We start from the raw sequence: 27,225 nt of genomic DNA, 5'->3' as shown, positions 1-27,225 counted from the left end.
TTTTTGTTTTGTTTTGTTTTTAACTCAAGAAAGGGCTTTTATTGTTTTTAACTCACTACCTGGGAAGTTAGTTTTTAAAACACTCTTATGGAGTTTGTTCATCACTTGTGCTACATTCAAGAACAATACGCCAACCAAAACCCTCAGCAATGGGGTGAGTACCCCATCCAGGCTCTGACATGGGCAGTGAAGCCAGGCCCACCTCTGAGGTCTGCGAGGGCAGGCCTAATTGATGTAGCCCCTTGAAACTCCCACCCTCCAGGCCCCAGTGCAGAGATGCTCAAGGAAACTTGTGGATCTGTGATTAGCCTCCCATGAATTCTAAAAAAAGTGTTCTTAAAAACAGTACCGAATTATTTTTGAAGCCCTGGGTTACAATGCCTTAGTGCAGAGGAGCTAGGGAGAAATGTGGGCCCATTGACAATGAGCCACATTCTGCTCATAGCCTTAAAGACACAAAGAAACTATATTACAGATGCATGTGCCAGTGCAAGACATGCAGGCGTGCTGTGGGCAGCAGACGGGCATGCACATGCATGTGCATGGAGGTGCGACATATACCCACGGGCACAAAGATGAGCAGGACACACACGCTCCTCCAGCCCAGCCTCCCTTTCTTTTTCAGCACCAGCCTTCCTGCAGTAGGAGCCCCACACAGGCAACCGAAATCCCTTGTTTGGCCCATGTTTTCAGGGGAGGTATCTGAGGCCTGTTTTATTTTCCCTTGGGGGTCAATCTCTTGAGGATTTGGTCGGTCAGCGCCAAGCCAGCCAGGCACAGATTCCAGGGAGAAGATCAAGTCTGCCCCAGCATGGCCGGGTCCACACACACGCTCCAGCACACCAGCTCTGTGCAGGCCGAATGTCAACTGTCTCGGGGGTGAGGCAGTGGCAGGAGGCCCACCTCTCTGTGGCCACTTGCCAGCATGCACGCCCCACCAGGGTCCCACTTCCAGTGCTGCCTCCAACCCGGGCAGTTTGTCCTTCGTTGTAGGAATGTGAGGGCAGCTTCTGGGGCCAGATGGGCAGGCCAGTGTAGGATCAGAGGTTGGATTCCAGTTACTTCAGCATCTGCAAGGCCACAGCCCTGTGAGTCCAGAGCTGTTGGTCGGGCCTGCCCCTGGTGTCTCTTCTACAGGGGAGCCATGCAGGGAGGGAGTAAAGTGGGCAGGCAAGGTGGGTGCTCCTGGCTCAGGCCTCTGCCCAGAGCTTTCATTTAACCCATTCTCCAGATGGCACCGAGTGTGAAACAATCAAGGAAAGTTAGTCCACCCCACCTGGCTGCCAAATAATGGTGAGTGTGCTGGGGACCACCCAAAGCTGTGGGAGAGCTTTCTAGATGTTCCCAAGGAGGCCTTTACACACCACCACACTCCCACCACAATGTTAAAAGTAAGAGACAACGAAAAAAGGAATCTGAATCCTCTAATGCTGGCCCCTGCCTCAGTGAGGCCCAGGAATACCCCCCTGAGGGCTCAGAGCCTCCCTATCAGCATTCTCAGTAGACAAGAGCTCTTGCAGGAACCCCTGAGGTGGGCAAGGTCCAGCCCTCCATGTGCATGAGACAACTGAGCCAGGCCTGCCTGACTCCCAGTAGGAGGTCTCTGCCGTGGTGGTAAACAAGGCCTCCACCTGCTAGCTTGGTTTCCTACCTCCTGCCTTGCCAGCGAGCCAGGTGGGGTTTCTAAGGCACCACAGGTACCTCTCTTTCCCACAGGATGGGTCCCCCCCAGGGAGAGCCAGGACGAGGAGAAAGGCCTCATGGGAGCCCTGCCCCCAAACCCCAGATGACGAACATTCCAATCCTGTCCCTGGACTTGTGCGCTGAGGTCATGCAGCATGACAGAAGGAGGAGGGCCGGAAGAGGGGCCACAGTCCTCAACCCCCTGCCCGCAGGGGCGGCTGTCGGCATGAGGGCAGTGGGCCTTTGGAGGCGTGGGATGAGCGTGCTGCCGGTGGCCCTGGGCGCATGCAGGGGCTCAGGATGCAGCCTCATCTTCTTGGACGCCGGGGAGCTCCAGGCTCTTGCCCCCTTCACCACACCTGTCTTTCCTGTTCAGGGGACACCAGGGGCAGAGGGACCTCAGGGGTCAGAACATGCACTCAGGAAGACACTCACAGACACACACACACAGCCATTCCTTTCCACAATTTCTCAACCACTGCCCCCTGCCCACCCCACCCCCCACCACCGCCATTTCCCCAAGTTCGCCTCAGTCTTGCCCCTGGAACTGTGGCCCCTTGCCCGTCTCCCTATCCCTGGTCTCAGCCCACAACCCTCTGTGGCTCCCTGTTGCTTGGAGATGAAGCGCAGACTTCCCAGCCCAGCTTCCAGAGCTGCTCACGAGCTGACCCGCTGACTCCCCCGCATCCTTGAGTAGCAGCTAGGTCACAGGCCTGCCACGGTGGCCTAGCTCAGCCCCCATCATCCTGGGTAGAGGGCCTTTGGTTTTGTATTTTCTTTGCCTTGTTCACAGGGCAGAGTCTACCTATCAGTCTTGGAATTCTGTCACATATTTAATGGATTCCTGTATCTGATTATTCCCCTAAGATTTTTCTTTTTAAAATGACTGATGAATAGATTGTGGTACTAAAAAAAAAAAATCCCATTTAACTCCACTGTAGAGCCTCGCCAATTATCCCAAAGCATAAAAAACAGAGTCTATCAAGGACAAATGTTGGGACTTTGATGAGGTAAAACCTGCTTTTCAAAATTAAACTTGGGTCACAGAATTACAGAATTTTATAGCTGAAAAGGATTAAGCCCAACCCTCTCACAGTCCAGATGAGTAAACTGGCCTTTCTCCCCATTAACACGTCCACGAAAGGACAGTGACTAACGACTGCCTCGCTCAGTGGTATTCTCGGGACCCAGTTCTGTGCCACACGTGGGCTAGGTCTCTTTAGCCTGTGACTGCCCTGTGCCACCACTAGGGGGCGCGGAGTCACTGGCACTGAGCTGGAGTAACCAGCCATCCAGGTTTGTTCATCATCCTGGTCCTACTTAACGCCTTTTGTCCTGCCATAATTAGTAACAGCTTCCTCTTTCACTCTCAAAAGGGGCTCTGTTTGGATGCTAAATATGTGATCCCCTACACTAAACCCAATTCCAGCATCGAGGCCTGCAGACCTAGAGGAGCCCAGAGAAGAGACGGGGAGCTGAAAATAAGCTCAGTACTGTCAGGGCCTCTCCAAAGGCCCACCCCTCCACCTCCCTTGGCCAGGAAGTTTGTCAAGTGGAGGGCAAGCAGTTGGTATATGGATATTACTGGGTGCAAGCAACCTCTGGCTGGAGCAGACCCCAGCTTGTCCACCGTGATGGGACCTGACACTTCTGAAGAGCCCACTTACAAAAGGATGGCCTCGCACGAAGCCAGTGTCTGGGCCCCTGCACGGCACAAGTGATGCCACTCCTTCCAGAGAGGCTGAGGTCCCCGGACAACGTGTGGCACTCACCTCTCTAGGGAGCACGCCTTCTCCACACAGCGGGTGGGAGGGGCAGAAGATGGGGGGGTGCACAATGTCTCCCCTCTGCAGCACCCTTCACAGGCCACAGGAAGGCAACCAATGTCCCAGGACCACTTTCTGGTCCAGGACCCCTTCCCGATTTTCTCTCTGTAGGTCTGTGCACAAACTCCAGCAGGCCTTGTTGGCATCCCAAACTGACTTTTATTTTAATGGAAGAAGGTGGAAAAGCTGAGGACGAGGCTCACAGAGGTTTGGGGAGCTGCTTTTCTGACCTCTCCTGGGAGGTGGTGAATGCACATGCCTGGTTCACAGCAGGAAGCCTTCGGCAAATGGGAGTTCCCTTCCCTGGCCCTATCAGCCTGCCTGTCCATACTTACTCGCTGGACAAGCGTTTACAAAGTGATGCCTGAGCACATGGCCTCAGCAATGGCTGGAGGGAGCATGGGCTACTCAGGAAAGCGAACACTCCCCCAGGCCAGGAAGAGTCAGCAAAAGTGCCTCTCCTTCCACAGACTAGGCTGCCGTGCGCTGAGAACAGAGGTGCAAACGGGGCCCTCCTCTGGGACTGGGCTGAGTCCCCAGGCTCCAGGCTCAGCCTGCACAGCCCAGCGACAGTGAGAGCCCCCACCCCACCCAGGGAGCACCCCGCAGGCCACAGCCCACTGGTACTTACGACAGTAAGTTTCCTGGAGCAGACATAGATCGCTCTTCCCTCCGAGCTTGGGGCTCAAATGGGTTCCCAAAGGAACGCTTTCTCAGCATGGACTTAACCAGGATCTGGGGAGGACACAACAGAGTGAGGAGCACAGGACCTCCAGGCTCCCAGACACACCGGCAGCCTCCAATCTGACTCCCTAAGGGGAAAGCTCCCGGGTGGGCCCTGCTGAGGCTCCCTTTCAGTCCACAGAGAAGGGAAGAGAATTCCAAGTGGAGGAAATGGCAAGAGCACAAGGGGTGATGGTTAAGGGTGAATTCTGGGAATGGCGAGGAGCTCGGCACAACTGGGGCATAGGGGTGCCCAGAGGCTAGGAGCAGACCATGAGGGGTCTGGGGTGCCAGGCTGAAAGCAGGGGCTTTATCCTGAGGACATGGGGGTGCAATCAGGAAATGCCTTGTAGCTGAGGGGGGACGGACGGAGTGAAGGAGAGGCCGCGGCAGGAGGAGCAGAGAAGCAGAAGCCGCACCCTAGTTCTCTGACTCTGACCCTCCTCCTGCGCCAAGGACAGCTCTGGGCCCCTGCCCCCCCCAACCCCCCCCCACACACACGTGCCTAGTGTCGGGGTGCATTCAGTTGTTCTTTTACTCATTCATTCATTCAACCAACAACCATTTATCGAGTGCCTACCATGTGCCAGACGTTATTCTAGGCACGGGCGTCACACTGAGGCAAAAATTCTTGCCCTCATGGAGCTTATGTTCTAGTTGGGGGACATGCAGTAAATAAGACAAATCAGTAGAGTATATGCTAGTTAGTGGTGAGGGCTAAGGAGAAAAAAAGAAAACGAGGTGGGAGGATACAGTATGACAAAGAGGAGGTGGGAATTTTAGATAAGGGGCCAGGGAAGGCTCCCTTCTCACTGAAGTGACTTTGGAGTAAAGGCCCTTCAGGGAGTGAGGAAGTGAGCCCTGCAGATATCTGGGCAAGGAGCATCCCCCAGGGAGGAAGGTTCTGGAGCAGCAGCTTAGGTGGCACGTGGTTAGAGCTGAGCAAATGGAGGAGAGGAGAGGTAAGGCAGCGGGGAGAGGGGGTGGGAGGCGGGCTGTCTGTGCAGTGTCTTCTAGGGCGGTCAAGGCTGGGGCTTACTCTGAGTGACATGGAGCCTAAGTGAGGACGGTCTCAACTGAAAAGTGACACGATTAGTCACTAGGACCACCCTGCCTGCTGAACTGAGCAGCAACCATAGTGGGGGTGAGGGTGGAAGCAGGGGACAACTTGGGAGGCTATTCCAGTGGTTAAGGAGAGAGACGGGGTGGCCAAGACCAAGGACGTAGCCGTAGAGACCCTACGGGAGCTGACTGTTTCCAGGGACCTCAGAGAGTCCTGGAGCTCTACAGATCATAGGAATGAGCAGGACTTTGGCCACCTGGCTCTAGCTGGGCCTGGACCCAGTGGGGAGGGCTGGTGTGCACAGGCCGGATGTCACCTACAGCACAGGCACCAGCTCTCCCTTTGCCTTGTGATTACCCCGACTCGCTGTGATACGCCAGTGCAGGGCAGGCCATGGTTCTCAGTGGCCACGAGGGGCTACATGAATTAACTTCCAACAGTTAATATGGAAGATGTCCAAAGGAAGATGGAAAAAACTAAACTGTGAGGGGAAAGTAGAGGGAGCACATGGATGGGGTCCAAAGGGCACAGGGCCACCTCTCCAAGGCCTTCTTACTTCCTAGGCCTTCCTAGGCCTTCTTACTGTCATGTCCTTGGCACCTAGAACAGTGCTTGGAAGCAGGGAGGAGGGCGGGAGAAGGGAGGGAGGGAAGGAGGGAAGGAGGGAGGGAAGGAAGGAAGGAAGGAAGGAAGGAAGGAAGGAAGGAAGGAAGGAAATGCTTCTTCCAGTCATGGTGAATGTTGACACTCAGTGAGGGCAGTATATTTCTTTAAATCATTCACTCTCCTCACCAAGTCTCCTGGTCTCCTTACCATGAGGCTGAATAACATGCCCTCCTTCCCCACTGCCCTCCAGCAGGGCCTCAGTATAGATCAGCACTGGGGCTGGCCGACCAGATGGCCCTCTGTCCCTCAACAGGGCCCAGCACAGAGCAAGTCTCAGGCAGTGGCAATGCCCTCCTTAGGCCCTACCGGGACAAGGGAGCCTTCTGCCCCTCACCCCCTTACCACCGTGGTCCAGCTGGGGATGAGCTTGACTGAGTTCTTCACCTCCTCCTCCGTCACCTCCACCACACTGCAATGCTCTTCCTCCGAGGGAAGGGGCTCCTTCCCACTCTTGGTCACCCAGGGGTGCAACTGTAAAGTTGGGAGGGCAGGGAGAGGTCAGATAGACAGACACCCAGTCAGCAAAGGACCACGGGCATTCAACCAGCAATTGCCTTGAGGGGACCCAAAGCCCACAAACCCCAAATCCAAACCCAATATATAATCTATGTATCTTGGTGTAGGGCTCTCTAGAAGGAGAAACTGAGGCCTGTTTGTTGTATCCAAAACCAGCCCAGCCCAAGACCTCTGGCTCCCCAACCTTGATGTCTGGCACCCCAATCCTTGTTTCAGGATTCTTGTCTAGCATCTTCAGGATTAGGTCCTTGAGCTCCTCACTGACCTTTGGCCTAAAGGGGGGGGGGGAAGGAAGGAGATGAGGGAGAGATAGTTACTGAGGATTCTTTCCTGCCCACCTCTCCATCCCCACCTGCTCTGGGATTCCCTGCATAGTACACGTCAGGGCAGAGACACACCCAACCCTCATTTCTTCAAGAGCAAGAGGGATACCCCAAGATATCAAGGCAGAGGGGAGAGTTTCAGAACAAGTAGATGGATATCCTCCTTTCCTGAACAGGAAGTAGAGCCATCTCCCGCAGGAGGCAGGGGCCACAAACACAAATGCAGTCCCAGGGGTACCGGGCACCCCCTGGTAGCAGAGATGGTGAGGATAATGTGAGAAGAGTCACTTTATGGGACACCAGGGGCCTTTGCCCCACTCTCCATCTTATCCTGTCCTCTGCCTGGAGGTAGCCAAGAAAGATTCTCATTTGACAGAGGAAGAAACTGAGGCCCAGAGAGGTTAGTGAGTTGACACATTGCTACCCAGAAGAGTGAGGGCAGGGATGAGAGACTCAGGGGAAGTGGGGGGGGGGGGGCAGGACTCTCAGCCCCATATCAGCCTGGACTATTTCTGCCCAAACTCCAGGCTTCTTGGCTACCAACATTTTTGGGAAGCCCATCTGTCCAAGCCTGCAGAGAAGGAACTCACTCTTGGGACTGTTGACCTTGGATCCCTCTGCTGTCCTAGACACTTAATCTCTTTCACAACTCCTCGGCTGGGAAGGAAGAGATCTCTGGCAGGGGGTCCAGCAGGAGGAAAGGTACAGAGACAGGCAATTATAGGGAAGGGATGGAATCCAGTTGGCTAGTGCTATGTGGGAGGAGGTGGCAGAGGTCCTTGAATGCCAGGGCCAGGAAAGGGCCTCTTCATGTGGGCTTTGTGAAGCCTTGGAAGAACTTTAAGTGGGAGATGTGGTGAGATATGTTGTGCTTTATCAGGGTCACCCCGGCCTGATTGTGGGGGCTGGACTGGAAGGAGGCTGGCAGCAGGGAGACCAAAGACAAGGTGGCTAGACAAGGCTGAGGACAGAACCAGTTAGGGGCGCAGGTGGCCATGGAGTCAAGAGAATGATGAGGTAGACTCAACAGGGCCTGGGGGCCAGACTGGGAGTGGGCACAAGAAAGCAGGAGTCATTGAGGACAAACCAACCCAGGTTGGTTTCTGACCTGCCCAGAGGACTTTGAGGGCAGAAGGGCCCTGAAAAGTAAGAAGCCGTGGTAGCCAATATCATAATTAGAAGAACCGCAGATGAGCAGGGAGACCTCTCCATATAGTCCCTCTGGGCTCAGAGACCTCAGTCACAAGGGGGAGGGAGTGGCTTCAAATCCCAGACCCACTGATAACTCTCCTCTGGAGCCTCCATTTTCCATCTACAATATGGGGAAGCACACTGCTATCTTGAAGCCCTCCTACCCCATGTGAGGAAAGTAGAGGCTCCCCATGGTTCCAGGGTGTGTGTAAGGTTGATGCCATTAACCCCACAGAAGCCTTTAGAGAAGGCGCAGTGTGAACGTGTGACCTGGGGCCATTCTGGCCCAACTCCGGGCCTCAGAGTTCCATTTGTACAATGGAGTCCAATCAGATGTCTCTGAGACCTTGTTCTACAGTCCCATTGCCCTCTCTCCGCCCAGTCCGCTCAGGGGCCCCTCCCAGGAAGCAGCACCCCCACCTCCAGATCTGCAGGCTGGGGTGGGGCCTTCAAAGGGCAAATGCTCTGCTACCACTCAGACACGCCTCCCTGGGGGTGGGCAGGAGCCCCCTTGAAGGGCAACTCACTCCTCAGGAAACACCACGGCCTCATTCTTGATCTTCCTATGCAGGGCCAGGATGTAATCATCGATGAATGGGCACTGTTGGGTGGAGAAGCAGACAAAGGATGCAGGCCCAGCGCCTCAACTTGCCCTGGGGGACTGACCCCATCTCTTGGTGTGGCCAGAGTGGGGGGGGCAGCTCTGGGCTCCTTAAGATGGGAGAAACCTTGTCTAACTTGTTCAGGGCCCGGCCCACAGTAGGTGCTCAACAAACACTGACTGAACAAATGAGTCATTGAGGGAACTATGAGGCTGGATGTGCCCACTGGCCTTATGACCACCTGCAGAACGGCCTCCACTCCCAGGGCTTGGAGTTTGCGAACACACTCACTGAGGTTCCCTCCTGCCTCTCAGTGCAGTCACTAGACGGGGAGCACCTGTGGACAGCGATTTCCGCTAAGTCAGTGTCGAGGGTTCTCAAGGCCCGGCCTGACCCAGAGCAAAAGGCAAGGACAATTTGTAGAACGAATGAGTGAATGAGTGAATGTGTGAATGAATGAAAGAATGAATGGCATCAAGGGCCAGAAGGACAGGGAGAGCCCTGGCGGTGAGGTGGCCACACCACCATCTACACCTCCCACTGGGATGGTCTTCTGTCCCAGAGCTCCTTCACGTGAATCTCCTCCCAAGGGTGGGGAGAAAACAGAAAAAAGCTTTTCCCTCAGTCCTCTCTGAGCCAGGTGGGCCCTTTCAAAGTCGCTTTACTTTAGGACACAAAGGAAGGGCCTGCAGCTGTCATTCATCCTGCTTCAGCTTGGCCCAGCCCATGGTGCCAAGGGACTGGGCCCGCCCAGCTCCGCCAGCCCACCCAACACTCACCTTGCCGTAGACAAAGCAGTATAACGTGACCCCGGTGGCCCACACATCCAAGGCCTAGGAAGAAACAGCTCATATCAGTCCCCCAAAACGAACCAACACCCCTCCCTCACCTAGCTCGCATGGGCTGTGGGAGAGGGCATATTGGGGAACTCCTTCCTCAGTCATGTAGTCACTCAACAAATAACTCCCACTCACTTGTTCTATGCCTGACCCTATGCTGAGCACTAGGGACACAGGGATGACCAGAACAGGGCCCCTACCTCTCAGGGTTTCCAAGCCCCCTTGTAACAGACCCAAACCAGGTACATTTCTAACTCAACAGATGCAAAACTACCTTTACCTACAGGGTCACATTTGCTGTACCCACGGTGCACCCCAGAAACCATCGTATGTTCTAAACTTAGACTCACTAAACCAGCTCATCATCCGTTTTCCTGATGATCCACTGGAGAAGTCACCATCTACCTTCTTTCTGCCACCAGAAACAGCCCCTGCCCATACCAAGGCCCTGGCCTTCAGTCACCTCCACAGCTCCTCACAGCTCCCCCATATCCTGGGCTCTAACATGTGCTCTCTCTACATTTTCCCCTTCTGGAACCCCATCTCCTCTCCTGGTTTCCACTTTCTCTCCTATGTGAATGAGTCTCCAATGTCTACTTACATATTCCTGGCACAGATGCCTCATCTAAATCCAACCAGGGAACCAGGGAACACCAGATAAACGCAAACTGACATCATTCCATAAAGTAACAGGACTGTTCTCTTCAAAAATGTCAAGGTCAGAATAGACAAAGAAAGGCTGAGGAAATCCTCCAGATTAAAGGACAAAGAGATGTGACAACTGAACGTTGCAACTAACCCTGGGTCAGATCTTGGACCAAAAAAAGGGGGGGGGGCGGCATTAAAGGACAGGATCCACACAACTGATGAAATGTGAATAAGGGGGGCGCCTGGGTGGCTCAGTTGGTTAAGCGACTGCCTTCAGCTCAGCTCATGATCCTGGAGTCCCGGGATCGAGCAGGGAGTCTGCTTCTCCCTCTGACCCTCCCCCCTCTCATGTGCTCTCTCTCTCTCTTATTCTCTCTCCCAAATAAATAAATAAGTAAAATCTTTAAAAAAAAAAAAGAAAGAAAGAAATGTGAATAAGGTCGTTTAGTCTTGTATCAATGATAAATTTCCTAATTTTGATAATCGTACTGAGGTTATGTAAGAGAATGTCCTTATTCTTAGAAAATATCTGCTAAAGTATTTAGTGATAAAGGAGGATAATGTCTCCAACTTAACTCTCAAATGGTTCAGAAAAATGTAATCACTTAAATATAGGGAGAGATGGTGAAAAGGTAAATGGGACAAAATGTCAATAATTGGTGAATCTGAGTAAAAAGATACATGGGAGGTTTTTTTTTTTTTTGTATTATTCTTGCAATTTTTTGTGAATTTGGAATTATATCAAAATTAGAAGCTCTTAAAAAAATCTTTATCTACATCCCTGACCTCTCTTTTGAGCTCCACACCCACACACGTGTCCAGATGCCTCTTAACCATTGCCTCCTTGGCAGGTGAGAACAGGCATGTGCCCAGGGAACACACTACACTGCAGCCCCCTGCTCAGAAAGCTGTGCCCATTGCCTCTGTCAGTTAGGAGGAACCCCAAGTCCCCAAGCCGCCTTCTAAACTCTGCCCAAGGCCCATCATGCCCCCTTCCCTGTGCCCCTCAGTGCTCTCGTACATTTTCTGGACTCCACCTCATGCTCAAATCCTCCCCATTCTTCAAGACCTAGTTCAAACCCTGCCATCTCCAAAGAGTCTGAGGGGAGCCTCCAACTTCTTCCCAAACATGAGCTCTCCTGCTCTTTTCCACCATCTCCAGAAGGACAGCAAGCTGGGCTGTCTGGGCTGTTTCACAGCCCAGCCCGCACTCAGCACACAGCAGCGGGCAGAAAGTATCTGCAGGGGAGGCCTGGGGCCATTTTGCTGGAAAATGAGAGGAGGCCAAAGTTGGGGAGATTTTCCAAGACCGCAGGAAGAAGCAAACAGGAAGGAGAGGACCATGTTCAGTGTTCACTCCTGAGACCAAAGGACCCTGACACCCTAAGGTTGGAAACGAGGCCCCACTGCAGGCTATCCCACCCCTCCGCCTGAACCCCAACTCAGCCCAGGTCCTAGAAGCCACCTTCCCACTGAAGCTCTGGCCAGAATCGGAAATGGCTTCAGGGGCCATGAATGCTGGAGTCCCGGCTGTGCTGGACAGCTGAGCGTCGTTGCCCTCAAACTGGTTGCTAACGCCAAAGTCAGCAATTTTCACATGCTCGTCATCTCCCAGGAGCAGGTTGGATGGCTTGATGTCCCGGTGGATGATCTTCTGGTAGTGCACTGCGGAGAGAGGCAGCTTGAGTGCTGGTGTGGGCGACCAATGCCTGGAGCCCCGACCCCCACCCCCTGCCCTCACCTGGCCAGGGAAGCCCATCTCAAACTCTAGGTGAGAAGGAGCCCATGCACACACTTGTCTCAGGAGGACCTCGAAAGGGACTTTAGGGCCCCCTCTGCTCCACGATGCGGTGGAGAGACCAAGGCCAGCCCAGGCTGTTCAAAGCAAAGCTAGGACTGGACTCTGAGGAGTCTTTGGACTCCAAATGCAGTGCTCTCTGTGGCAACCAAGACACCTGTTGCTGAGGGGGGCTATCGGAGGAAATCGGGAAGGGAGGCTCTCCACTGGCCATGTCTGGCCCTCCCTCATGTTATCCGCAGTCCCAAAGCCTGTCAGAACATTTTCCCAGTCTCTTCCCCCACCCCACCTGGTCAGGGATGTTCTTCCTTCTTGGACTTAGGGTGGAATAGTGAAGTATCCTGCAGAAATACCGCCTCAGGCGTAGGGACTTTGGGCTGAAGGGGTTTCAGAGAAAGAGGGCACTCCAGGCCTTGGGACTGCTGGGACAGACATGGCGGAGGTAAGGAGCAGCCTTCTCCAGGACGCTGAGCGCTCACCTTGCTCCCTGGCTCTGGGACTGCCAGGAAAATGGGCCTCTCAAGGCTGAGATGGCCAGAGACGACCCAGCTGAGAGAAGGCACCGAGTCTACCCACGCCACCCACGTACGGGCTCCCCACTCGGCAAATACCTTCCCCTGCACCAGCAGATCCCAAGATGCTGCAGAGGAGGAGAGACGGAAAGGGCAGGAGGAAAGAGGGGAGGAGAGCTGGAGGGCGGGAAGGCTCCGGGCAAAGGGACTGAGTGTCACACAACAGTAACAACCAAACCAGCGGTCCCGTGGTGACTGCGTCCTGTGAGCCCGCTGCAACGAGTGATTTGACACACACCCATTGGAGGGCAGAGGCTCAAGGGGCTGTGTATTTGACCATGGAAAGTGGTCTCAAATTCTTATCTCAAACCCTAGCCTCTCCCCTGAACTTGGGCTCTTTATCCATGTGGATATCCAGTAGACATCTCAATGTAGATCTCAATATTTCTCAATAACACGTCTAATTCAGACCTTGATTTCTCTGTCAGCAACGTACCCCCCCCCCCCCCCGCAAACAAACAAAACAGAAGACCCCTGTTCCTCCTTTAGTCTTTCCTATTCGGTTAATGGCACATTATCAGTTGCTCAGGCCAAAAACCTCAGGATCATCCCCAACTCCTCTTTCAGACTCCATATCCTATTCATCAATAAGTCCTATGAGCTCAACTTCTAAGCTATATTCCAGATCTGACTGCTCTCATACCTGCATTGCTGCACTTGCCCCATCTTTAAGAATCAGGCCTGGGCTCCCTGACCACAGAGCCTTCCCCAAGAAGCCTTGACCCTCCCCTAGAGGACCAGAATCACAAGGACAGAATCACACCTTCAGTGCCTGGTGTCTCCATTCATCTGCCTGTCCAGCCCCTGGTTCTGACCAATGGACTCTGGGAAGCCCTTCACTATGATTAGCTGGGTCTTGATAAGGCTTTACCAAAAGCCAGATGGGATTAGCTTGTTTTTGGGTGGTGGGTGGAGAACAGAGGATGGAGGACAGCAGGCCCTCAGCTGAAGGGAAGGGCCCAGGACAGGAAGGGGTGGAAGCCAACCTGGTATAGGGTTGTGGCTGCCACTTTTCACACCCAGGATGAAATGCCCCCTTCCCATAAGTCTAGACCTTGAGAGGGACTATCTGCAAAGCCCTCCTGTCTGTGTGTCTCAGTTTCCCCATATATACAAAGAGAGTATTAATTAGAGGGCACTGGAGCGACTCAAATGAGAGAAAGATAATCCTGGCTCCTGTCATCTCTGCTAGGTCCTCACCCTGTTCACCCAGGGAGAGAATATGCTCCTGATAAACCAAGCTAAGATTCTAGAGAGATGGGCACCACTCGGCTACCCCAAACCAGGCCAGAAACCTAGGTGTCTGAGGGCACTCCCCTCCCCATGGCCAATCAGTCATCCAGCGCTGTTCCCGCTCACCTCCTTCATGTCTCCTCCCCACTGACACTGTCCTGATCCAGGCCTCACCATCTGTCACTTGGGCTGTAGAAAAAGCCTCTTTCCTAACCAGCTGGCCACCTTTTGCCCTTTACTTAGCCACCACACAGCTGCCAGAAAGAGCTTTCTAAGATGCAAATCCTGTCATGCCCCTCCCTTCTCAAAGCCCTCAGGGGCTGACAATGCTGACAGGATAAAGTCAGGAAAGCCCTCCTGGTGTGGCTTGAATAGCTTCCCAGCATCATGTTTCACCACCCTCAGGGCCAGGCTTCAGCCAGACTTTACTTCTCCCCATTCTCAAATAGGACATGCCCACTGCCCGCTGTGCCTCTGCTAGGCTCTGCTCCGCATACTCGCTCCCATCCATCATCCCTCAAGCCTGGCCAGCGAACTCCTACTTATCCTTCAGGACCCTGTCACAAGTGGCCTCCTCCAGGAAGCCTCCCCTCAGTGCTCTGACAGCCGTGGGCCTCTCCAGCCTTAGCAGGCACTGCACTATAGCTGCCTGCTTCGTTTCTCGTTCCTTCCACGAGGCTGTGAGATCCCGGAGTTCCCATCCGGGTCTTTGTCATCTCCTTGCCTCTAGCCGTCCCTTAGCAGGTACTCATATACGAATGCAGTAAGTGAAGTAAATGAATGAATGAATAAGTGCATTCCAGAGAGAGAGGCCATGCTAACATCCTCCCTCTTGAGCTCTCATCACCTGAGGGCCCTCACAGTAAACACACCCTTCCGCACCCACAGGACCCGTGACAGCACAGACAGCCGATGTAAATCTCTCCCTTCCTACATCTCTTGAGGCCCTGTGCACAGGTTAAGCCTTGGCTAAGAACTACTCAGCAGAAGAGATACAGAGAACACCCCAGGCACAGCCCGACTTGATGGTGACTAGCCACGCGAGGCAACCCGCACGGATCCAGGCATCCAGGCATCCAGGGAAGTCGGCCACCACTCCCTTCCCCTTCCCACAGGAGATGCTAAGCCCCGCCCCCAGCCCACGCCACGCCCCCAAATGAAGCTGATTGGTAGTCCGCGCTGACAGACAAGAACTGCCAAGAGCTAGCTCAGCCTGGGCCCCACCCCTTCCGGTGTCTCCCTCCCCTGTACCCCTGTTCCGGGGGCACGCAGCCCCTCACTCACAGTACTCAAGGCCTAGGATGATGTCCCGCAGGTAGAGACGAGCTTGCTCCTCCGGGAAGGGCTTGTCGCTGGGTACCTCCATGACCGGCCTACAGGAAGGGTGGGGAGGAGCAGTGTTCAGCTGAATCAGAATGAGTAAAAGCTGACTAGCTGGTGAAGCGGGACAGGGGCTGGGCCATTTAGGCCCCTCGGGACTTCCCGGGAGCCCTCTATGCTCAAACTGCTCCCCAGAACCCAAGACATTAGCTAGTTCTCCCATATAATGAAACACTTAAAACACACACAGACCCAAATATCCCTTTACAATCATTATAATTTCAAATTAGCTTTATCTTAATTTCTGATTGGCTCGGTATTCCTTCTTCTTAATTTTCCATAACCGAACTGTTACAAAGATGTCATTCAGAGCAGTGGTTTTCAAACTGTAGGTCTAGACCTAATAGAGGGTCATGAAATCCTCTTAGTGGTTAGCTAATGCTTTGTTTCTCTAATGCAGTAGAATTATCAGAGTATATCACATGTAATAAAGATATGCAATGTTTTGTAAAACTTTGGTTTCATTTACAGATATGGATGGCAATGTAAAACATATGAAGGTCAAAAATATTTGAAAGCTTCTGAATCTTGAGAAGGATGCTACTCTTAGCACCCCCACTCCCCGCAGAGAGACAAATCACAAGCCATACGTAGCCTATATTCAAGGTCTGGACAGTTAGGACCTCTGGTCCACCCAGGCCTGTGCCCATTACCCCATGTCTGCTGCTTTGCAAATACCCTGGGAAGGCCAAATAGGGCAGACATGAATTAGAACTGTGTGACCTTGGGCAAGCCACTTCCCACGCTGAACCTCAGCTTCCCCTCTTGTAAATGGCAGCAAATGGAGTCCCACCCACCCAACTCATAAACTCGTAAAGCTGAAAGAACTGTTTGTGATTTGAATCCAGGTAAGAGCCCCATCTCTACATATTTGCTTGAGAAACACTCCTTTCTTCTCCCTCTCCTCCCTCATAATCTTTCCAGTTCTTCAAGGCCTGGCTCAAAACCCACCCCGTCTTTCAGAGGACTCACTGAATGTTCCAGCCTCACTGACCCCCATCAGACTTCAAAGAATTGTCCTCTTGGTCTCTTGTTTTCCCCCAGACTAGAGCTCCCCAAGGGCAGGGCCTTGGCCTCTGCTTTCTCCTAGAGTAGTTGACCCTGGGATTAGGGACACAGGGAGGGAAAAGAAGGCCTGGATTAGACTTGGCCTGCCTGACTGGGAAGGGGAACTCACCCCTTTCTCAGGAGGTCAAACACTGAAAGAAAAGAAAAGAAAAAGTAAGTAAGGTGCAGCCAGGCTAGCAAAGTAGGTGATGCCAAGGTCCCTCCCGTGTTCTGGAAGATAGGAGAGGGTCAGGCATCCAAGCATACCTGAGGGAGGGATGGGACAAGGGTCCCAGGGTATCAGAGGAAGTAAATGGGTGAGAGTAGTTTTACTATGGATCTGCCTCATCTGATTCAGCATGGATTCCTTTTCTGGGAAGGGGGTAGGTAACTGAGGCTTGGAGAAGGGGCAGGAATTTTCCTAAAGGTCATAGCAGATAGGCAGGTAGGACAGGGAGTGAAGACTAAAGCCTTGGCCTTAATTCCTAAGCCAGTGTTCTTTCTGCCCCTTTTCAGGGCCTCTAAACCCAGCCATGAAATTAACATTAACAACAATCTTGTATATAATGACTCATTTACTCCTCATAACAGCCCTATGAGGTGGATACATTGTCCCCATTTTACAGGTGAGGAAACTGAGGCACAGAACTATCAGACAGGGTCTGGGAACCCATATCCCATAGCCTGCTTCCTGCATCTACCTGATCCACTGTCTCTCTGATTAGTGGAGTGGGGGCTTAGGAATATTTGTTGAATCTAACTTGATATTCTAAGCCTGGGTTGGCAGGGATAGGCAAGGGAATCCAGGGCTTGAGAACATGTTCACACAGCCCATCTGAAGTTCACGTGTGTCCCTGGGGAGCCCTCGGACTGACCCCAGGTAAGCTGCTTTGGGAATGAGCTGGGTCACTTACCCAAATAGAGATTGTCCTCAGCTGGGTCATCCAAAACCTAGTCAGAGCGAACAGACATGGGAGTATGGGTGGGGGAGGCATGGGGTGGGAGCCCCAGACTTCCTTGTACTCACCAGTGCCCCCAGTATGCTCTGCAGTGACCCCAGACAGTGGAGCAGGAACTGTGCAGGCACCAGATAGACGAGGCCTCAAAAATCACGGACCCTCAACCCTGAGCCCCTTACCCTCACTGAGACCTTGAGAACATCCCAGACCAGCCTAAACTGACCCCTGAAGCCTCCCTATAGCCCCCACCCCAAGTCTAGCTCTGTCTTTGGAGGCCTTAGCCACATTACTCCTGCAGGGAGAGCCCTAGGTCTGCGCTGAGTGTTCCTAAGCACAGGACTTGGGCACGAGTTCCCAGCCACTCACCACTGCTTCCTACCTCAATCAGCTTGACCACATTCACATGGTCCAGCTTCTTCAGTATGGCAATCTCCTGGTACACTCGCTCCAGGGGCAGCAGCTGCTTGGTTGGTCCTCCTTGGGTGGCTTGGGACCCTCTTGGAGGAGGGCGACCTGTGACCAGGAAGGTGAGTCAAGCCCCTGTTGCAGGAGGCTGGGCCTCATCATGGCCCTGCAACCAGCCTCAAGCAAGAATCTTATAAGACCGACCCACCAAGCACATTCCCACCACCAGGCCTTTGCTCATGCTGTCCCCACCTCTACCCCAGCCCTAAAAAAACTAGCTAGGGACCGAGGTCCCCTCCTTCTCTGGCCCCAGGCAAGGAGCTCCCAAGCACAGGACCCAGCAGATACATACGTGGAAAGCCATACTGCTTCAGTAACTTCTTTTTGGAAAGAACTTTCATTGCCTGAGGAGGGAGGGGCAGAAATGTCACTTGTGGGTAGCCACCAGGAGCTAGAACAGGCTGGTTATATGTGGATAGAGGTCCAGAAAGGAACACTTGGTGACTGCCACCAGAGCTGAAGGTGTGGCCTAGGTGTGTGGGTAAGCCGGGTTAGGAAGCGGCCACATCTGAGTCTAGGTCTTCCCCCCGTTTCCCCAATAAGCCTTTCTGGAGCTCTCCCCTCAGAGGGGCCCAGCCTCTGCGGGCATATTCTCAGGGTCAAGAAGCTTACTCCTTTTACCAAGCATACCCTTAGGGACAGGAGCTCACGCCCCCTAGAGGCAACCTTGTCCTCGGTCTTCCCAGCACAGCAGCGTCCCACTTCCCAGGCTTCTGGGGCCTGGCCCAGGGCAACACCTCCCTCCCATCCCCAGACTCACATAGTGCCTGTCCTCACTTTCGTTGTAGGCCAGCCTCACCACGCCGTAGGCACCCTGGAAATAGGCACTGGTCAGCCCCACCCCGGACTAGCTCAGGGAATGGGCAGCCCGAACAGCTCCGGCCCCCTCCCTCCACAGCCCACCACCACCCCCACCACCAGCTGGCCCCCAGCAGGCATACGTTTCTGGCAGACAGGGAGAGGGCTCCTGCGCCCCGGGAACTGCCTCTGCCGGGCTCAACACAGCTCTATGCTCCCTCAGTCCCTCTTTGTCTTCCATCAAAAACTAAGGAATCAGGAATGGGGAATCATTTCCCACCCTCCCTGGATACCTCCTAGAGGACAAAACTCTCTTCACTTCTAAGCTGGGGCCTTTCTGGCTCTGCCTCACATTCCCAGGGGAGAAGGAACCGTCAAGCAGAGGATCCTGACAGGCTGCCTCCACAAAGCCTCAAGAGAAAAGTCCCCACCGCCTGCCCCAGTCCTACCTTGCCAATCTCACTCTGCAGCTTGTATTGGTTCAGCTGTACACAGTCCTGGGGGTGGGGGGGAGGGGAGGAAGAGGGGAACATCAGGTAAAGCTTGACCCAGAGGCAGTGTGGATCCCACCTCAGGAGCCTGTTCAGGGCCCAATCCTGGCTCTGGGCCCCTCATTCTTAGACCCCACATCTCATCAACCTTTCAAGTCTGGATGGGGGGAAACGTGGCGGTGTCCATGCCATCAAAAGTGACAAGAGGCCTTGGATGGTGTTTGCAAACATGAATGGTGAGCCATGGCTGTACTTTACTGCCTAGGAAGCGGTGAAGGAAAAATGCACTGATTCCTGCCTGAGCGCTGGCGTCTGGGAGACCTTCATCTGTTTGAAACACATGAGCAAGTATTTCTAGAAGCAGCTAAATGCAAGGTCTTGGCTGCATGGACAAGAAAGATGAGGAGAGCCTTAGGGACAAGAGACCAGAGTCCCCACTCAGGCATAAAAAGCCCAGGCTCTGCAATCGGTAGATTGCTCGCTCGGTACTAGGACTCACTTTCAGATCTAAGTGGCAAGGACAGAGCCAGTGGGACAGAGAAACAGAAGCAAGAACAGAGGCTGGAAACACACTGGCAGCTTCTGAGTCAGAGGAGACTCTAAGAAGCAGGATTAGAAGTGGGGGCTAAAGTTGGGTTAGACTCATGGTAGGGAGGGCAGACATACTACCTATCTTCAAATCTCTAAGAGGACTTCTTGGGGGACAAGGGAGGGGCCTATTTCTGAGGCCTGGCCTAAGGGTAGGAATGGTGGGACTTGTAGGAGGCAGTAACTGGCTCAGTCGGAGCTCCCCTGGTGGGAAGAGCCATATTGTGAGACAGCAGGCTCTTCAACTCTGGGGGATATGCAAAAGCAAAGGCCAGGCAGCTGTGTGGCAGGGGCCGGGACAGAAAAGCATCTTCACTGAGAAGCTCACAGGGACCCCCTAGCTCTGCCCCACCAACCTCTGCATCTGAGATGGCCACGTGGTGGGACTCAATGGTGGGCCTCCGCCAGGCCCGTGGGGAGATGTGGCTGGTAGGCCCTGTGGCATAAGGCCCAGCCTGGGCCTCCAGGCAGCTTCCTGCCGGCCGCTCTTGCAGGGAGAACTTCCTAGCTGAGAGGCTGGGCCGGCCTAGGGGGGGTCTTGAAGCACCACCGGGGATCACGGAGGCAGCTCTGGTCCTTGGCGGAGGGTCCACACCATTTCTGGCAGGCTCTGGGCCACCTCCTGCCTCCTCCAAGTGGGCCACATCAATGGCTGCCACTCGTTCCACCAGCTCTGCCCGGGGGTCCTGGCAGCAGACTGCTGGGCCCCCCTCCATTGCCACAGTTAAGGGGGTCCTCTGTGCAGCCTTATTGGGAACCTGAGAAGAGAGGACAGAGAAAGCTTCAATGCTGGCCACAGGGTATGGAGGTCAGATTTCCAGGCCCTTCTCCCATTGTAGCCACAACCCTTAGGTCCCACCTCCGTGACTCTGCCCTACCTGATCCCTCTGCCTGAGTTGCCAGCATCCAAAGTCAGGTCTGTCCCTACTAACTAAAGGAATTCTGGGAGCTCATCTGGCTCTGCTGCATCGCAGCCCTCTAGACCTCAGTATCCCCATCTGTAAAACAGGGGTGGTCATGTCTGCCTTGCCGGCTTCACAGGGAAGCAGGGAGAAGCTGATATTCTGGAGTCCGGACAAAGAGGCCCAGCAGCACTGGGAGAAACAGAGTCCAGGGTCAGCTCAGGCCCCATCCAGCAGACAGCCCAGTGACTCACCAGCCCCACCCTTGACTGCAGAGCATTCCAGTCTTGCTGCTGGAAGCTGAGCTGGGTGCTGGTCAGGCAGAGGCCTCCCTGGTACTCCAAGCCAGTCACTTATCTCCTCCAGGAAGGCCTCTCCAGGACCACCAAGCAAGTCTGCCATCCCCCATGACTCCCTTTCCTGCCCCAGCGGAGTCTGTAGCCTACGACAGGGTCCATTAGGGAGGAGCTGCTGCTTTGGTGGCTGTTAAGAGAAACTCCACTAAACTAACAGGTCATTCCTTATTTTTCCTGGTTTTTTCCTTCCAATTTATTTGTGTGCCTAAAATATTTGTCACAGCTGCTCACGCCGAAATGCTCTCCATGGCCTGGCCTTACACCCACCCTGACCCTACTGCATTCCAAGTCCCAAACCAGGCCCCAGGCTAAGGACTGGGCCCAGCTTGAACCCCAAACCAATGTCCGACCCCAGCCCCAGCCCTCCCCTTCAACCACAACCCTGGGCAGAACCCTGACCCCAGGCTGAATCCTGACACTCAGACTGGGACTCCATCTCTGCCCCACCCCAGCCCAATGCCCCTCCTCCTTCCTGGGCCAGACTCAGCATCTTCTAAGGAAAAGGAAGTGAGTGGACTCCTGACCCTCTGCCCTTCCTGTCTGGTGCTAACTTCCTCTGTACTCACACAGTGACTTTAAGAACGTAGCCCTTGTTCCCCCATCACCTTGCTTTGACAGATGTCAAGGAGGTAGGGCTCACTAGAGTCCACTGGCCACAGAGGATCCTGGACTGGGTTCCAATCCTGTCTGCCAACCTACTGTGGGGTCTGAGGCAGGCTCCTTCCTGACTCTGAGCCTCAGTCTCTCCCTCTGTACTCTGATGCAGGAGCTTCTCAGATTCCCTAGGGCCACAACAAGGCTTAGAGATGGAGAGTGGGCAAGGGTGTCATCCAGAACCCCTGTGCTTGGCACACAGTGTGTTGAATTGAGTAGAAACCCAAAGGTGGTAGAGCTGATGTTGACACACAGAAAGGAAGGGGGAAGGGAATCCAGACTGGCAATAGGAAAAGACATGAAGGCTGGACCTAGAGAAATGGGCAGCTGGTGAGCCTAGAGCATCAAGGCTGCCTCCCTGGAGGAAATGAGAGAATGAGCAGGACTGGAACATCAGGGAGACCTCCCTGGAGGAGGTGAGGGAGCCAGGTAGAGCTAGAACATCAGGAAGGCCTCTCCAAAGGAGGTGAGGAAGGTGAGTAGGGCTGAGGCATCAAGGAGTCCTCCCTAAAAGAGATGGGGGGGGGGGCAGTGAATGCAGTTGATGTATCAGGGAGGCTTTAGGAACCAGGCCACTTGCAGGAAGGAGGAAGCCAAGGCTGAAGGGAGCCTTCCAAGCCTGGCTGGCCCATTCCACTGCTCCCTGGAGATGGACCATTCTGCTGCCCCTCACCGTCACCCCATATAGCCCCCCCTTTCCTTCTACTGGAATATAAAATCCATAGATTAGGGCTCTTGTCTGCCTTGTCTCCATAAGATCATTGGTATCTGCAGCAGTACCGGGCACATGGTAGGAGCTCAATAAATATATGTTGAATGAATGAGTGGTTGCCATAGTGATCATTATAGTGCTGTCCCCAATAGACCTGGGAAAGCAGCCTCAGAAAGGGGACCCCAGCAAGCCCAGGGCCCCAGTCCATGGTAGGGAGTGAATCAGTATCAGGAGCTCCAGCTCTCTGCTCTGCAGCCTCCAGATGGGCAGAGGCCACAGGTGGCCCCGGCCCATACAATTTGCATATGATTTCCCTGAAGCTGTTATCCCAGCAAGAAGCCATCCTCCTCTAATTCCCTTCCTTCCCTTTTCTCAGATGGGAAAGTGAGGCCCAGCAAGGGCCAAGGATGGGCCCAGGCTCACACAGTGAGTCAAGGCAGAAGTCCCTCTCCTCCAACCTGGGGTCCTGTTCCCTGGTTAAGGGCCCAGGCTCCAAAGCCAGGCTGCAGGCTCCATCTCTTCCTGGTGTGGGCCCATGGGCAGGTGACTTCACCTCTGTGCCCCAGTTTTCCTCATCTATGGAATGGGGCTAATAGCAGTCTCACCTCACTGGGTAGTCATGGGGTGAAAAGGTGTGAACACTACCCATACCGGGCTCAGGCCTGAGTCTGCCACTGGGGAAGCTCCGTAAAAGTGAGTTGTTGTGCAGCTGTTGTTGCGATTGCCTAGGACACGCTGTGGCCCAGATGGATGTGCAGGCGGCATAAGGCGGCTATGAAGGCTGACGTCAGGCCCTCCACCCTCCCTCCTGCCTGGATCAAATTCAGGTGACTAAGCATGTCTGCGCAGGAGGCAGTGGGGAGGCCCCAAGTTCCAGCCTCATGTCCAGGCGACGGGGCCTAGCACCTGAGGCTATGCATCTGAGGGCATGTGTCCACACGTGAGAGAACGTGTGCAAGCAGGGATGTGGGCTGGGGTCACGGTGTGCGTCTGTGGGGGGCGGGGGTGGAAAAGTCCACACAGAGAAGCGCATCTGCATGGGGACAGAACTCTAGCGGTGTGGTCTACACAGGTGTGTAAATGTGTTAATGTGCACTGGGTGCCTTTAGTCTTCCTGTACATGAGCTCCAGAATGCAGGGTGGGGTCTGCATGGACACCTGATCTCAGAAGGTCAAGTCTGAACTTCCCACATGGTCACCTGTCCACCAGGCTGGGCTGTGTGTCCTGGGCAGGTGCCACCCCTCTCTGAGGGGCCACCCAGGGGGGCTCTCAGGGTCCTCCCCAAGCTGAGGCCTCGGTAGACACTTTGTTGAAACTGACTGGGTAGGCAACTAGGGGCTACATGGGCAAATAGAAGGACCGACAGACAGGCTAGGACCCCAGGCTCATGGCCCAGCATGGACTCTATGGGCATGGAGAGCCTCCCAGGGACCAGCCCGGTCCTGTAGCCAAGAATGACCAGACTCAGGCCCTCTCTCACTGGGAAAAGCTACCCTAATCCTGTCCTTCCAGACTTGGGTCGTGTTGCCTTGGAAAAGTCACTGAGACTCTTGGGGCCTCCGTTTTCTCACATGTGAATCAAGCAGGAGGCTGCCATCCTGCCAACTCCCAGGGCTATAGAAGGAAGTAGATGAGATCGTGGACAGAGAAGCAGTCCGTGCCCCGAGTGATACAGGGCTAGGATGTGTCTATATCCAGAAGCCACCAAGATAGAGAGCCTTGATGTACAATGTAGAACCCCATATCTGCCCCCTGGCTCCAGGATGGCCTGGCACATTAACCCCCTCGGGCTATGCCCCCCACCCCCAGGTGTCTGGCTACTTCCAGCGTGCAGACCCTGGTTCCAGATGCCTGCTTGGCCTGGCCTCCTCCTCAGGATGTGCCCCCCCGACGTGGGTCGCTCGGAGGAGGCCCAGACAGGAGAGAGCAGGCAGACCCTGCTCTTGTCCAAATGTTCAAGCAGCCCCTCCTGGGATGATTTCAGGCACCACTCAGACCTCACTCTGAATTCCGGAAGGCTGCTGTGAATCTCAGGGCCAGGCTGAGCGGCCCCCACCATCCAGGCAGAGAGGACATGGCCTGGCCATCCAAAAACTGGCCAGAAGGGGAAGCTGCAAGGAGGCGATCTAGCCATCCAGGCCAGACACAGAAGGTCGCGCTGACATCGCCAGGCTGCCTCGCAGGCGCTGTGCTTATGCTCCTGACAAGTGTCTGGACAGCCCTGGCAACGGGTACCCTCTGCAGCTCCCGCCTCTGCCCGGGATGACTCAGTTCTCCTTGAGGGAGGCCCAGGCATCTCGTGCCAAGTCATGCTTGAGGATGCCTACTGGGAGGACGCCCCTCCCATCATCCCTGGAGGGGCCCCAAGCACTGAGGTGGGCTCTGTACCCAATTTGGCATGGCAACCCTCAGTGCATCTTTAGCACGTCTTGGCTGATGGTCTCCGGGCATCACCCTCTATCTCTGCCCCTCCTCATCTTCCACACCAGGTCTGTACCTCCAGCCCAATTCTTTCCAGCCAGCTGCCTCCTGCCCACCATGTTCCTGGGCAGCTCAGACCCACAGGGTTCCCATTCAACTTAGCATTTCCCCCAAGTCTGCCCTTCCTCCTCTGCCTGCTGCAGAGGTAAAAGTACCGTCATCCTCCCAGTTCTCCAGAAACCCGGGAGCCCATCTTCTCCCTTTCGCCCATCCTTGCTCCCCTAGCCCCACACTTACTCTCTACTCTGGCTGCATCACGCCACTCGCAGCTTCCCAAACTGCAGACTCTGTTCTGCTGCCAGAAGCTGTGTACAAGCTGTGCCTTCTGCCAGGGACACACCTCCCTCTATTTTGCTGCTGGAGGATAGCTCAGATGTCTCCTCCTCTGGGAGCCCTCCTTGATCTCCCCACTGCTGGGTGAGGCCACTAAGTTAGGACTTAGGCCTCTGCTTTTCTTTCCCACTGCTTCTGCCACACAGTCTCCCCACCTCCAGGCTCATACCCTGACCTCACCCCACACCCTCCTCCACACCAGTTGCTAGAGGGAGTATTTCTAACATGCAAATGTGGTCACAATTTTCCCACACCTGGCCTTCCAGGAACTTGGAATCTGGAGGACAGAAGAAGAGGAGACCTAGCCTCAGACAGGGAGCTCACAGGGTAGGGAGCAACCAGAGACACGGACTCCTGGGATGCAAATCCAGAGTCACTCATTCATGCAACAAATATTCCATAAGCACCTGCCATATGTGCCCAGAGTCACTCATTCATGCAACAAATATCCCATAAGCACCTCCCATGTTAGGTGCTGGGAAATAAACCAGTGAAGCACAAAGACAAAGTCCCTGCTTCCAGGCAGTTTAATTTCTAGTAGGGGCAAGAAGCAATACACAAGAAAGGCAGTAATTAACAGATGATATATGTCAAGTGGTATGTGCTATGGAGAAAAATACAGTCATGTAAGGGGAATCAAGAGTAGGGGCTGGGGGGTACTATTTATAGTGTGGTCAGAAAGGCCTTTCTGTAGAATGTGAGTAGAAGCTGGAGGAAGTGAGGAGGCAGGCAGTGTGCACAGCTGGAAAGGGCACTGCAGCAGGGGAACCAGCACCTGCAAAGGCTGTGAGGTGGGATAGTGCTCACAGTCTGAGGAACAGCAAGCGGCTAATGTTGCTGGAGTGGGGTTCTGCACGTGAGAGGTACCCGGGCGAGCAGAGTTACACCTGGATGAGAAGGCCCAGCCATTTGCTGTGCCTGGCCCAAGGGAAGGCTTCCTGGAGGAGGTGGTATGTAAGCTCTTTCATGACCACTGAGTAAGGATTTCAGAGGGGAGAGGATGGAAGTTCTCACTGTGCATGACAGACAGCCATTTTCAGGCTGGGACTCAGGGCTTGACTTTGGAGGGGTTTGTGGACAGAGACCAGGAGGCCTCAAAAGCCAGAGGATGGTTCTGAGCAGGGCAATGACCCAGTTGGATGAGGTTTAAAATGATCCCCCTGCCCGCTGTGGGGACTGAGGGTGAGAGGCCAAGGAGGAGGCAAGGGTCCCCAGAGCCCGTGAGCCTAGGACATGGTCTGACACACAGTGGGTGCTCAATCTGTACCTGTTGCGTGAAGGAGTGAGGGCTGTGCGGGGCCGGCGCATCCTCAAGGACACGAGTGGTGGGATCCTCCCGATGCTCTGGCCCACTTGGCAGATACACAGCCCCATATGCACCCACAAAGGCACAGTCCTGGGACCTGGGGCATAACCTTTTCCACACACCTCTGCACCCTCCAGACACACACATACGCCCAGAGATGCGCACACCGACGTCGCACGCCGACGTCCATGTGATCGGCCCTCACACACCACTCCATCCAGTCATGCACTCCCCTCAGACACACAGGCACACTCCTGTGTCCACGTGACACGCACACCCACCTCCAAACACCACACACAGGTCCCCGCGCACGTGTGCACTATTCGAGCCACCAATTCCGTGCCTGTTAGGCCCCTGAAGCCGCAGTGCCCGCTTCTTCCAACCCCTCCACCCGGGCCCCATCCAGGGGGACTACTGCGCAGCTAAAGCCACACGCCACATCTGTCCCATTCATCCAGAACCCCACCCCCCACCCCGCCTCTCCCCAGGTTTTGCAGGAAGACTCAGCGGAGAGCCGTGTAGGAGGAGCACCCCGCGCTGATCCACACGTGGGTGCACAGGTCTGGGCCCACTCTGCAGAGACACGGCCTCCCACCCACGGCTGGGGCGGGGGTGGGTAGTGCGCCGGGTATGAACGCAGCCCCGCAGACTAGAGCTGGGGAAGCGACGCAGATGGCGGAGTGCCCGCATAGATGCGGTCCAGGCTGCCGGCGCAGATAGAAGCGGGCTCCGGGAGGTACCTCGTAGATCCGGCCCCCCAAAAGGGGGGAGAATCCCCGCACCAATGCGGTCCCAGAGGCCCTCGTTAGACGCGGCCTCGTAGACCATCCCTCTTCCCTACAGGCTCCGAGCAGACGTTCAGGCGTTCGTCCCCTCCCGCTCCCCGCCCCAGGTCCCCTCCCCACCGACCCCTACCTCGGCGCCTGGCGACAGTCTCCGCGGCCGGCCGGGCGGGCGACCAGGCTCGCTCCAGAGGTTCGCGCCCCGCCCCAGCCGCCTCTCCCCGGGCTGGGATCGCAGAGCTCAGACCGCCCGCGCCGCGGCTCCAGACAGCTCTCCCTCCCTCGCC

The 27,225-nt window shown here is 54.8% G+C and overlaps 1 protein-coding gene across 3 annotated transcripts; it reads right to left on the bottom strand.

Annotated features, from left to right (window-relative positions):
• CAMKK1 (calcium/calmodulin dependent protein kinase kinase 1) lies at positions 1–27,225 on the bottom strand. Of its 3 annotated transcripts, none has more exons than XM_036077352.2 (16): positions 27,072–27,225; positions 19,768–20,169; positions 18,782–18,829; positions 18,295–18,348; positions 17,827–17,878; positions 17,449–17,582; positions 17,025–17,061; positions 16,241–16,262; positions 14,968–15,056; positions 11,546–11,745; positions 9,373–9,426; positions 8,519–8,592; positions 6,662–6,749; positions 6,304–6,432; positions 4,141–4,244; positions 1–2,051 (listed from the first exon to the last, which is right to left on the bottom strand). In XM_036077352.2, the coding sequence occupies exons 2-16, from the start codon at positions 20,125–20,127 to the stop codon at positions 1,979–1,981; spliced, it is 1,518 nt and encodes a 505-aa protein (XP_035933245.1). In that variant the 5' UTR covers positions 20,128–20,169; positions 27,072–27,225; the 3' UTR covers positions 1–1,978. The 3 variants fall into 3 exon arrangements, with proteins under 3 accessions (XP_035933245.1, XP_035933264.1, XP_077924155.1); XM_036077371.2 differs by lacking the exon at positions 27,072–27,225 and adding an exon at positions 24,755–24,904; XM_078068029.1 differs by lacking the exon at positions 27,072–27,225 and adding an exon at positions 20,290–20,409.

Source organism: Halichoerus grypus, chromosome 2, assembly GCF_964656455.1.
Source record: "Halichoerus grypus chromosome 2, mHalGry1.hap1.1, whole genome shotgun sequence".
Classification (NCBI taxonomy): domain Eukaryota; kingdom Metazoa; phylum Chordata; class Mammalia; order Carnivora; family Phocidae; genus Halichoerus; species Halichoerus grypus.
The sequence above is the reverse complement of the archived record's forward strand: the minus strand, read 5'-3'. Positions and strand labels throughout refer to the sequence as shown.